Source organism: Lepisma saccharinum, chromosome 26, assembly GCF_977018435.1.
Source record: "Lepisma saccharinum chromosome 26, izLepSacc3.1, whole genome shotgun sequence".
NCBI classification, from domain to species: Eukaryota; Metazoa; Arthropoda; class Insecta; order Zygentoma; family Lepismatidae; genus Lepisma; species Lepisma saccharinum.
The window spans coordinates 34,345,885-34,359,826 of record NC_139254.1 but is presented as its reverse complement, the minus strand read 5'-3'; the positions used below and the strand labels follow the sequence as shown (position 1 = coordinate 34,359,826).

Below are 13,942 nucleotides of genomic sequence, written 5' to 3'. Positions count from 1 at the left end.
TTCTCTCTGAGTCTGCTGTAAAATTCTCTTGGAAGTGGAAGAGCGTCGTCGTTAAATTTAGAACCATCACTAACATATTCGTAAGGTTAAACCCCTTTACGTCTAACGAGTTCTATGTCTACGTTGGGAAAACTAGCTCTAGTTATTTTAAATTGATCGTCGGTGAGTTTGTTCGCTAAAGCATCCAGACTTGCAGAGAGAAATCTATACGAATCCAGGAAGCGCATCTCGATTGTATTTTTCGTTCCCGGAATCGACACTTGCTTGCTGAGACTAATGTAGCGTTCTTCATTCTCGGCCAAGACACCTATACGTTTCGGATCGTAGCCAAGATGTCTCACCAGGTGGTGAAAATCATATCCGCTTCCGTTGTGAAAGAATATGGGGATGAATTTAGGTTTCTGGATTTTAAGATTGCACGTGTTGCAAATTCCACCTATGTAGTTTCCGCTGAAATGATCGTGGTGGAATATTTTTTTGTTCTCATCAGTGAAACTTTGATCACATACCGGACACACCTCAGTGGAATTGTAATTTTGAAGTTCATTTTCAGTTAAAGGTGCCATCGGTTTTGATGTAAGCAGTACGCTACCAATTACCTCAACCTCCTCCACCATTTTTTCCAGGAAGTGTTCGATTACATTTGGCCCGCGGTATATATATGCTTCATTTATTTTATCACGTCGCACAACAACATAGCCGAAACTATTAGGTTGATGAAGCTGGTACGGCGTTGTGGAGGAAATTTCAGGATCCGGTTCGCAGTAGGAGAGTGGTTTCAGGAAAGACTCGAAATCTGCGACGATGATTGCGGGATGTTCCAACAATGCCTTGTGCATTTTGAATTCTTCGACTTCGTTCGTTTCGGGCATCAACATTCTAGCCGGTCTGTTGTCACCGCAATAAATTTTATGTTCGGCAAGTTTATCGATAGCAATTTGACGTCCAGTGTAATTTCGATAATTGAGTTGTTTTCGATCGTCGAACGTGGTTAGGCATCTCGGGCAAACTTCGATGCAATGTTCATGCTTGGTTGTTTGGCTTCCTAGTAATCGAGACAATGAACGAATTAGCGTGTAATGATAGACATCCTCGTTGGAAATGAGAAGGAGATTTATTACACAAGCATCGTCATCGTCGATATCGCTTATCCTGACGGGATGCACGAGATATTTATCTGACGTGAAGGAATATACATTAATAGCGATGCGTTTTCCTGCACGATTTTCGAACTTTGTTATATCCGACAATGTCACCGGGTATTCAATGTCAGACATTACACTTTGAAAGTCGGTCTCGTATTGTTTGTAATATCCAACCCACTGTGGATTATTTTTGCAATAAACAGGATGCAGTGCAGCCAATATACACCAAAGGAAACACTTGTTATCGCTGGTCTGTATATTTAACACAGCCCTCTTGTGTTGAATGTTCGGTGGAAGAGGAACGTAGCTGGAAGCGCGAAGAGGCGAGAATTGGTTCACGTAAACGGTTAACGTGTGAGGACTTCCACACAGAGACCATCCCGACCCTTTAGCCTCGAAATCGTCGTGTTTCTTAACCAGCTCATTGGTAACTTTATAATAGAAGTTGTCTAAATTTTCGACGTCAGCAAAATAAAGTGTCTCGTTCTTTGTACGATGATAAAAAATACTCGATGTGCCATCAACTTTCTCGTATTCAGAAAACAGAACAACATATACTTTTATAGAGTTGTTTTCAAGTTTATCTTTCAAAATATTTAGTACAGATGTTTTCGTTTCATCCAAGAAACTAAGGATGTCACGGCCTGGTTCTGACTTAATTGAAAAATCCTGGAGTTGGTCGTTGAATGCAGATCTAATTGGTTTGCGTTCATTAGATAATTTAATTTGCTTGGAAGTGGAAGCTTCCGTTTCTGAATTATCGATTTTCCTTTTCGATGCTTGTCCGGTCGATGGTTTGCAAATTTTGAGGTGTTTACTTAAATTTGTGATGCTGATCATCTTTCCGCATCGAGCACAGGGCTTAGAAGGTAACGAACGATTAATTCTCGAACCTGTTTCGCTACATCTTGTCCTGTGTTTGCTAATATTAGTTTTAGATATTAATTTTTCGCAAGTAACACATTCAGTTTTATCATTTTTATGATTGAAACTGGTGGTGGATGCCATTGCTTTCTCCAAAATCACAGAAATCAAAAAGTCTAGTATATAGCGATACAATTTTCAGGTATGTTATTTTATATAGAATTTCTTGGAGTGATTTCAAAACTCAAAAATTCAATCTACTGTAAATAGAATTTCAGGTATGTTATTTATATAGAATTTCTTGTGTGCGAATACAAAAACTCAAGAATTCAATCTACTGTGAATACAATTTTCAGGTATGTTATTTTATATAGAATTTCTTGCGGTGATTACAAAACTCAAAAAAATCAATCTACTGTGAATACAATTTTCAGGTATGTTATTTTATATAGAATTTTCTCAGGGCGAATACAAAACTCAAAATCCGAGACAGTTCAGTTTTAACGTGCTCATATTTGAAAAAAAAATGCAAAATACGCCTTGGAGATTTCAACCAATCCACTTTACTAGATTGGAGAAACTCTAACTATTGTTATTTGGAACCTTTAACCTTTTTTGGTGACGTAGAGTACGCGTAGAGAGGTCGGGTTTAGTGTGTCGGTCGAGTCTCGGTGTCCTCTGTCCTCCCATACCAAAATAAACATAGGTCGTCATGGAACAAAAAAAAAATGAAACGAAAATTTTCTAAGTCCAGCGTTAAAAAAATCTTAAATTGCAAATATCTCGAAAATGGTAAGAGTTATCGAAAACATATATCGAAAAACACCCCCATACGGCATCGTTAGATGCCCCCTGTCGATTTTGGAGGTGTAGAATACGTATACCAAGTTTTGGTGGTCCTGGGGTCAAGGGGTAAGAAGTTAGCCCACCACCTCCCAAAAACTTTGATCACTCGTAACTTTCGAACAAATAGTCGTAGAGAGGTCGGGTTTAGTGCGTCGGTCGAGTCTCGGTGTCCTCTGTCCACCCATACCAAAATCAACATAGGTCGTCATGGAACCAAAAAATTTCCGAAAATTTTCCGTCCTGCGTTAAATTGCAAATATCTTGAATTTTTGACAAACAGAGGTGTCCCATAGGACAAAAAAAAAGCACGTGAAACTCTACAGAGGCATGGCTTTGATAGCCATGGCCATTAGAACTGGGTTGGGCACCACGCACCCTGGCGGGGTTATAGGGGTCAGAAATCCTAAAAAAAAAAATATTATTTTGTTTGTTTGCTTGCGTCACAATACGGAAATAATGAGAGGCACGCACGCGCATATGTGTGTGTGTGTGTGTGTGTGTGGCACATCGTTCCCGAGAGGTTTACAAAAATCACGATATATATAAACATGCTCCCGGACTTGGAAAATTACGATAAGGCGCATTCATCCTTCAAGGATGAGAAAGTGAATTTACTCATCACGGCTTTTCTGCGCCGTGAAACATCGTCAGCGCAATAAATGAGGCGCGGAACGTGGAGAGAAAGTGAGTTTTTGAGGTTTCGGTGCGATTTTCTTAGAGGTCGAAAAATCAGGGTTGTTGTGGGAAGCACATTTACTATCTACTAACCTATGTTCGGAAATCCAAAATGGCGACCGGAAGTGGGGTTATCTTGGAAACGGTAAGACTTAGGAGAAATCTGTTTGCGGATTCATCACGTACGCCTATACGTGAGAAAAAGTATGAATAGAACCTACGTTCGGAAATTCAAAATGGCGACCGGAAGTGGGGTTATCTTGGAAACGGTAAGACTTAGGAAAAATCTGTTTGGTGATTCATCATGTACACCTATATGTAAGTAAAATATGAATAGAACCTATGCTCGGAAATCCAAAATGGCAACCGGAAGTGGGGTTATCTTGGAAACGGTAAGACTTAGGAGAAATCTGTTTGCGGATTCATCACGTACGCCTATACGTGAGAAAAAGTATGAATAGAACCTATGTTCGGAAATCGAAAATGGCGACCGGAAGTGGGGTTATCTTGGAAACGGTAAGACTTAGGAGAAATCTGTTTTCGGATTCATCACGTACGCCTATACGTAAGTAAAATATGAATAGAACCTATGCTCGGAAATCCAAAATGGCGACCGGAAGTGGGGTTATCTTGGAAACGGAAAGACTTAGGAAAAATCTGTTTGGGGGTCACCGAGCTATATTTCGGGCAATAAAGTACAACAACTCACCCTAAGACAAGTGCCTAAAACAACAGCATAGCCTTTCACAAGAGAAGAGGGGAAGAGAATATTACAACAACTCACCCCTAAGGCAAGTGCCTAAAACAAGAGCGTAGCTTTTTACGATGTAAATTTTTGAGGGGAAATCTGTTCGAACGATCGAACTAACATCAAGATCGTCTGCGAGTTCAACAGTCCGTTGCCCGAGGATACCGTGTGCAGCGTCATCCTGATCGCAGAGAATTCCTTCATCCATGATGTGAAGAACGAGAGGGTCACAGAGCAGTTTTAAAATATTCGTGAAAAAAAATTTGCCACATACTAAGTTTACTACCACAACTAATTATTATTATATTATGTCATTTGCTTAGGTGAAAGGGAAAAAAATGGTCCAAAAAAGAAAATTTTGCCCCTTGGGAAGGTAAATTGTGCCCTCATAGTGTGGAAACACTGCGTCCACATCGCCGCTGGCGACATCTAGTAGCAAACACTAGAACTATTTCCTCAGGTATCGTCTTCATGTTCTCGACTGAAATATTAAAACAAACAGAGTCCCTTGTAGGTTAGTTCGGTGCGTAAAAGATTGTAAATAAAAAAATGATAGGTTAAGTTGCATCACTGAAGATCGTAAAAAAAATCGTAAGAAAAAAAAGGATAGGTTAAGCTATATCACGTAAGATCGTGGCATTCGTACCAAGTACGAGTGGGAAAAAAAATTAGATGCGGTGAAAATTGCACTGAAAAGTCGTCAAACGCTATAAAATCAACAAAAAAATTGTCAAAATATGCTACCACTGAGGTTAAATCTGTAAAAAAAAAAGGCTCGTACCAAGTACTATTTTGAACCGGCCAAAATACACTACTGACGTCAGCGGCGCAGAGCATGATGGGAAATCTCGCCAAAAACGCATGGTCCGCCACTCAGTCCGGCAAGCCATGGCAAGCGTGAAGCGAAGCTAATGCTGCGTACATGAAAATGACCCGATGTTTAATATTTTTAATTGTATTATTGTATATTTTTAAATGAAGTTTCCTTTTGGTAAATTAATGCATTGTGTATGTGTGTGTGTGTTGGGTGTTTATGTATTAATTGTGAGAAAATCATATCATCATACAGTTTCTTCGGTGGTTAGGATGGCGTGATTTTTCAATGCGGGGTGAAATATGAATCGTATTTAAAAGGCAAGTAGGGTAGGTTAGGGGGAAATCGGGTCATTGAGGAAATCGGATCGGCTGAAAAGAACTCAGTTTTGCAGACACAAGAAATGAAATTTTTGCGTCATTGCGGTGTGCATTGTGCTGCCACCTGTCAGAAGAAACGAGAACTGCCAGAACCCATTGTTTGTTTGGCGCCAGAAGAGTTCGAGACTACATTGTTTCAAGTTGTGCATTTTTGTGCAGACAAAAAAGCAGCCGATGTAAGTTTTCATTGTCGTGGAATAAGCTTCTATTCATTGCTTGTTAAGTAAATTTTATTTTCAATTGTAATATTTCATTCAATTAAGCATGCCTCACCAGATCTTGTGATAATTTTAAACAATACACAAAAATCAGTGCCAACAAAAAATAGGTTTTTAATAAGGTGTATTTCAGGGTAAATCGGATCATTCGAATTCTCCTTTCTGTTTGATTGTTTTGAAATAACTGGAGGGATCCAGTAGGCTATATTTATATTTTAATAAATCAGTCTGTCTATCTATGATCATCAGCAGCCTAATTTCTAGCACAATACATGTGTAGGCTATAGCAACGTTTTGTTTTGTTTCAGATGTCTCGTAACTACATTCGGAAAACTTCTCATGGTCCTTATAGTTCCTGGTCGGTTGTAGCTATGGATGAAGCTGTCACTGCTGTTAGAGAAGGGGAATATTCAATACGGAAAGCCTCAAACGTGCTTGGTGCCCCATTTACAACCCTTCAAACAAGAACTTCAGCGCCTGAAAATGTTCCAGTGCATAATGTTGGACGTCAACCAGTGATACCTTCAGACATTGGAGCAGCTCTAATTGTGCGTCTAATCTACCTGTCCAAAAGGGGATTTGGTTTGACACCGTGGAGCGTACGTGAGTATGCCTATAAGTACGTGACTGAGTGAGGGATTCCAAACAATTTCAATGAGGAATCCGAAATGACCGGCATTGATTGGTTTCAGTGATTTATGAAAAGACATCCGGAACTTTCTATTCGGAAAGCCGAAGGTCTTTCTCGTGCCGAACTGCCATGGGGTGTGGAAAAATGTATCTGGGAGCACTCGAGGGAAAAGATCGATTTTCTTTAATTTAATGAATTTATTTTCGGCGGGCCTTTCAATTCATAACTCCTTTTCAATTCATCACCTTAGCTCCTCTGTTCAAGCTCTAAAACATAATCAAGATCAGATTCAGGCAGAATTACAGGAAATGAAGAAAGACGAAATCCAGGCTTTCCGAGTTGTTAATAACATTTTGGTAATCTTCAAACGTTCTCTTATTGCTCTTAAAGCGGATTTAGTTTCGAAAGTTTGTGACATCTATACGGAAGAAAGGCACCTAATGGCACTTCTGCACGCTTCAGAATTATTTACCCCTATTGATTTTATGGTAACCGATTTATCGATGAATAAACTATCTTATCATATTATTTCTCCCGATTGGCTCCGTGATTTCTTTATTCTGACTTTAAGGACACCCTATATGTGACGGATCTTGGTCTCTTTTACGCTTTAACCAATGTATACCTTGTCAATTATGACTTATCCACTCATTCTTTTCATATTTTGTTAGAAACTCCAAATTTACCTCGTAACGCTATTTCTCCAGTTTTTCGGACTATCAATGTTGGCACTTTTGTTGATAACAAATGGTTCCGGGTTAAGGTTCCCCAATTATCATATAAAATGGAACATAATGGTCAAATCCAAATCGTAGAAATTCTTGACAGTCATTGTAAATTTAATTCCTTTATTTACGTTTGTATTCATACGGAGCTTTCAATTCACGATAATATTAAATGTTTAACAAATATCCTATTTCATAATTCCACTATTTCCTGTTCTACAGAAATAAAATCCAACGTCGGGGTACACCTCACGAAAGTTCGAAATCGAAACAGGAGTGATAGTTTCCGGCACAGGAAAATTCCTCCAATCACAAACTTTAAATGGCAATTTAAATACACACAAAACAATAACATTGTCTGAAGGAACATCCTTTTTCTGTAATTATAAGAATTTTGATCAATTGATTTTTGATGATGAAATCATCCATACTCGTAGGGCTTTAGATACAGAAATAGCTATTCGAGCAATTTATCCACTTTTTAATACCTCTGTGAATTTTTCAAATGTAATTCTTCCTGCTTGGACTGACTTTCGACTGGCCATGGAGAAATTGAATCAGTCACTCGCGAACGACCCAAAATTTCATGAAATATTTTTGTCCCATTTTCCCGTTACTGTTATCCTATTACTAATTTGGAACTTCATTTTAACCGTTTATTTATGCTATACGTCAGGCGTATGCAGGCGCAAACCAACCTTAACTAGTGAGTGTTAAAAATGCGTCACTATGTTGCCTTGATTTATTCATCCATTTTAGTATGTATTTTTCGTCAATAATGATCCTAACCTCATTGGAGCCATATCATCAACTATTTACTATATCTTAATTATCCAGAATTTACTTTTTGGCTTGGTCCGTTTTAACAGTTGTGACGTAACCAAATTTTGGGTTAATTATTTCTTTTCGTCAGTTCCTTATTTTTGCAATGCTTTGACTTTTCTGACATGATATTGATGGATTTCGTCGGGTAACTTTTCTGATACCACGGGATATATTTTATACCATCTACATATTACTTTATATATATTTTATGGCATACACATATTTATCCATCAATATTTAATCCCAGTACTTCACGAGCATACTGGAACTTTTGCGTACAGTCAACGACCCACATGTGTTGAGACCCCGCCACTGTGAATCTGCAACCAGCCTGGCCCCTCTGCACACTTTCACCTAAGCAGTGCCCATGTTTAAAGTTCCCCTTCTTGGAGTGACCGAGGCGTCCCAACTCCTGGACACCTTGCATACTGTATGCAACGGCACGGTACACCTTCCGTTCTCGTATGCGAGCAGCAACATTTTCTCTCTCTGCAGTGTCGGCATAAGATGTGTGCCGGAAATATGGAATGGCGTCTGCTGTGAACTTTCGGGGGCCTATCATAAATACCCCCCCCCCCAGTAGTAGTAGAGGACCCAGCCAGTGGCTGTCGCTATTTAATATTCGCAAATTATTTGCACGTACTTATAACTAATTTGCACGTACTTAGAACTAATTCGCATGTACTTAGAATTCATTTGCAAGTACTTAGAATACTTTACATTTATGTATTTGCATGTTTATAACTTTTATGAATATATATTTATTTATTTTATGAAAAATATGTATATAGAAGGTAATTAGAGGTACTAAACGCTATGCATATGGTTTTATATTCATTACTGCAAAGTATGTAATGTATAAAATGTTAATATTAATGTTTATAATATTGAAAATAAGTTTTCTATGGTTTATGAACCACTATGAAAGGTTGTAATGGCTGTAGGTACAGGTCCAATTACGATTGGGGACGGTCCCGGTACTCGAACCCGCGATATGCAACGTTATTAATTAGTACTATGTAATAATGTTATATGGCATGTAATATATTGAGCGGAGACGAACTATGTATAAAGTGTGAGCCGAGTCTGATGCCAGACAGACAAGGGTGAACTCCGCGCAGGTAGAGGAGAAAGGAATTTGGGGGAAGTGCGGTCAAGGTCAAATGACGTCAGAACGCCAGAACAAAGAAAGAACGCGAGAACCTGATTCACCAATCAGAGAACGCGTCGGTAGATTTTCAGAACCGGTTTTTCCAAGGTTAACCAGTACGCAAGAACAGGGAAAAGGTATGCAATACTGTAGGGCAGGGGAGGGATTCAACCAGACAACAAAGGATGTCTGGAATGCGCAGCAAGGGCCAAATCCCTGAAGCTATGCGTCGCTTGTAGAAACAGTTTCCGCCGCCAATTAATATTCCGCTCAGTGTGGCCCTAAGGCCCAGGACGCTTTAGCGAGGTTTTTGGATACCCAATTAGATTGGAGCGAGAACTTTACTTTGAACAAGGAGAACGAAGCGTAAGGGTTTATTATATGTACTAGGAAGAAGGGAGACCTATCAGGGACTGGGTCTACAGTTTTCACTATTTGCTTTTATCACGGGGTAATGAACCTAGGACCCATTGATTATTGATTTAGGTAGTAAATTTATGTTACTGTGTGCTATTTAACATAATATTGAGCTTATTTTTTTACCGAACTTCGACTTTATGTCAAATCTTTTACAAGTTCTTATGTATTTTTACCAAAATAACACTATTTAAACTATTCAGGCAACATTTTTTATTAATTTTGGATCCACAAAGACATTTTTTCAACTTTTAACTTATTACATTACAATTTTATGTTAATTTTTTATCAAAATAACACTATTTATACTATTCAGGCAATATTTTTTATTAAATTTTGGACTCACAAAGATATTTTACAACTTTTAATTTATTATTTTACAACTTTATACAATTCAGGAAAGATTTTTAGTTATATTTTCGACACACAAAGTGTGTTTTTTCAACTTCTATCTGTTTATTTCACAAGTTTAGGCTTATTATTACCAAAATAATACAATTCAATCTGTTCAGGAAAGACCTTTAGTTACATTTTCGACACACAAAGTGTGTGTCCTCAACTGCTATCTGTTTATTTCACAAGTCTAGGCTTATTTTTACCAAAATAACACAATTCAATCTGTTCAGGAAACACTTGTAGTTACATTTTCGACACACTAAGTGTGTGTTCCCAACTTCTATTTGTTTATTTCACAAGTTTAGGCTTATTATTACTCAAATAACACAATTCAATCTGTTCAGGAAAGATTTTTAGTTACATTTTCGACACACAAAGTATGTGTTCTCAACTTCTATCTGTTTATTTCACAAGTTTAGCCTAATATTTACTCAAATAACACGATTTGAACGTGTTTTTTTTATTACATTTTGGACACACACGCACTCACACACACACACACATCCACACACACACACACACACACACAGATATATTTTCCAAGTTTACAGGATTATTCTCTAGTTTACTCAAATAACACAATTTAATCCAGTCAGGAAGGATTTGTTATTATATTTTGGATGCACAAAGAGATGTTTTCAACTTTTTTTAATGATTTTTTGCAGGGTATGTATTAATTTGTATTTATTTTGTTTCGTATCATATATACATTGACAAATTTTTAATTTAGAGTTTAGTATTTATTTAATTTTTTTCAAAAACACTAAAGAAAAAGTACTTTTAGCTAAAATGTAAGCCACAGAATATATTATTATTATTATTATTAGGGTTTACTGATTTCCACTATGCTATTTTTGGTTCTGTATTTCTATATGTATTTATTTAGGTCAGGTTACGCCTGCTATGTAGGAAAGTTTGTTTATTTTAGAGTTTGCTGAGTTTTTGTTACTTTTATACTAGGTAAAGTTTTCTAAATATATCAGGAAGGGCTCCATCCATATACTTTTGTTTTTGCTGTTTGGAGATGATGCGATCAGCATCACTCTCCATCTGCTTTTTATTTTATGTACCCAATATTATTTTGAGGCTTAGTGAATTCTAGAGCCTATTTATGCAGGAGAGAGGGCTTGAAAATTTTGATTTCAGATAACCCACAACTATTTGTCAGAGTATTTTAAAGGATATTTTATATTTATTATGTGCTACTAGAATATCAAAGCTTGCTTAATTTTTATGTCTGTAACGCTGTTATTGTATTTCTAGCTAAGGTTTACTGGATAAAGTACACGAAATGTTTATCATTTCGACTATTTACTTTTATACGAGGCCAAATTTTTAGTGTAACGAAAATTATTGTGTGTCTATAAAGACTGAAATCCCTTTACCGATGGGTCCATAACTGGACGCTTACCAACATTGTTTCTTTTTTTTAAAAAATATATATATAACCATTTATCAATATATTCTCAATTCACAGGACAAGACGAAGTTCACAGACGACTGACTATATGGACCATAGGTCCACTTGCTAAACTTTTTTTCTATGCTAGAAGAATAATTTAGCCTTATAGCCTTTTTCAAGGTATTTTTGAAGTATTACTGTTTTTTGGGTGCATCAACATTAGGGTTATTTCTATTTTCTTTATTATACGAGGCCACAATCACTATCTGAACACTGAAATTCTCTGATTGAAACTAAAACCTTAGGCTGTAACTAGGGATTTAGTATGTATATCGACAATTTATAGGACAACACGAACCTTACAAAGGATTGTAGGTGATGTAGGCCTACACGCCAGAGCTTTGTTAATCTGCAAGAAGCATTTACAGCTAATGCTACGAGGAAATGAGGTTGATTTTTTACTGTCTCACAAGAATGCTATCTTTTATACACCCAATATTTGCTTTTCAAGTAACTACATGTACCAGAAGCACTTACAGGCCAACTCTAACTAGACTTCGACTTATTCTATATCAGGTGCTAAATTTATAAAGAACTATGATTTTGTATATTTCTGAAGAAGTACGCAAAAGCAGATTACCCGATTAAAGTATCTGAAAAACATATTTTTCTATGCAAGTATATTTTTATTGACTGGATTATTTAACAGATCAAACAGGAAGACTGCAAAATTCATTAAATGTAGTTCTATAGTATAGGTGGTTTCAGAGATATAAAAAGAACAAATATAAGATTTCGCTTTTTTTTGCTTCTGAGGCTAATCGCGACGCTAAGGGTAAATGGCCAGGAAATGTAACGGAGGAGAAACAATCCCAAAAGTTATGGGCTGCATGTAAGTTAATACCACAGAGATATTACAGTAGGTGTAGGTTCTTCCACCAGAACATTTCTATCATAATAATACTGGTTATGCTGTACTGTTAGCTAAAGATGCTGATATTTAAGAAACTTAAAAGCTTATTTGCAAAATTTTAGATAAATAATAATCTGTTAGACTGTAAACATATTGTATATCCATTCTGCAAAAGATCCGATGACAAAATTTAAAAATTGTAATCGCCCAGACAGGGACTCGAACCCTGGACTGATAGGTTAAAAGCCTAACGCTATACCAACTAAGCTATCTGGGCACAAGGTATTCTTTTTTTGAAAAGTTAGTTATGTCAAGAAATATATTGAAACACTTGAGAACACTTTTGGTCTGGTTCGACAGACAAGGAGACAACATTTCTAAATTTTTACAGACTGGGTGTATTTTTCCACTATAGAGGCCTTCACTATATGTAATTCGAAACGCTAAAGTTCAGCTAGCTTCCAAAATTGAGGTAAAGGTTGTGTTTGGCGAGATTAACAAGTTACAATTATATCCAGTTACGGACAAATAAAGCTAAAACTCTCAGATTTACTGTACTAGCCAAGTTTAGTAACATTTTCTTCACTTTAGTACAAATACCAAAGAAATAGTTATATTTTATGTATAATTTGACAAAATGTACTAGTATTTAATTCACAAAGTTAGGTAAAAAACAGTATTTTTTAAAAATATTGTTACTGCCTTCAAATTTTATGTTATTTAGCCACTAACAACTGGTTTACACTGTTTGGCATCCTTTAAATAGGAAAAGAAGGAATTATTTGTTTAATATTTTTACTACTTTATATTTATTTAAGAAAACAATTCTACAGTTTAACTTAATTTTAACAAATTGTTACTAATTTATATATCAAAGTTATGTTATTTAGAGTGTATGAAGGCGTATAAAGTTAAATTTGTACTTATCAGTTCAACTAACAATTATATTTTACACACAAAAGATAATGTTTACAGTTAAATTACTTGAATCAGAGAATAATATTTTACAGTAATTGATTCATTCAGCACTAGTCAGTACTTTTATGCATCAGAAAGTTTTCTTAATTTTCTATTACGCATGCTATTTTGGGCTATTCTTAAAATGTATTTCTAGGGCAAACTGGTTTAATTTTCTGCTTATAATGCAAAGTTGACAGTTTTCGCACAATGCATTGTACATTTGTTATATTCTCTACTTACAATCCAAATATTATGCTTATTTAATGTATAACTAACTCTCTAGTCTTCTTAAACCCGAATGTTCATGGCTACAGCAACACATGCCTTTCATCTGTCCATGTCCTGAGCAAGATCCATATACTCCTTTCCTTCCCTACCAATTTCCTTTAGGTCCATCTCTACATTATCCCTCTATCTTTGTTTTGGTCTCCCTATTGGTCTTTTGCCATCAGGTTTCCCAACAAGAATCCTGTATACTTTTCTTTTCTCTCCCATTCGTACCACATGATCTACACACCTAAGTCTTCTTGATTTAATCATTCTAATAATATCTGGACATGAATACAATGTACTTCTAAATTATGTAATTTTCTCCACTCATCTGTCTCCTCAATTGTTTTAGGCCCAAATATTTTCCTAAGGATCTTATTTTCAAATACTCTCAATTTATGTTCCTTTTTCAATGCAAGGGACCAGGTTTATTTACTGTATTTAACTTTTATTTTTTGTAATTAACAAAAATTAAAAGCTTATGCTTTAGTTATTATATCTTTTTCTATCAGCTTATTTTGAAATTAATATTATTAGGTATAGTCTTTGATTTATAACTATAT

General features: G+C 36.2%; 1 protein-coding gene across 1 annotated transcript in view; it reads left to right on the top strand.

Moving 5' to 3' along the window:
* The first annotated feature begins 5,601 nt into the window (after positions 1-5,601).
* LOC145979621 (uncharacterized) overlaps positions 5,602-13,942 on the top strand; it is a 105,520-nt gene continuing 97,179 nt past the window's right edge. The window contains exons 1-2 of the mRNA XM_083112585.1: positions 5,602-5,648; positions 5,999-6,293. Of these exons, the coding sequence (XP_082968711.1) occupies positions 5,999-6,293 (295 nt within the window). The 5' untranslated portion in view covers positions 5,602-5,648. The remainder of the gene's footprint in view (positions 5,649-5,998; positions 6,294-13,942) is intronic.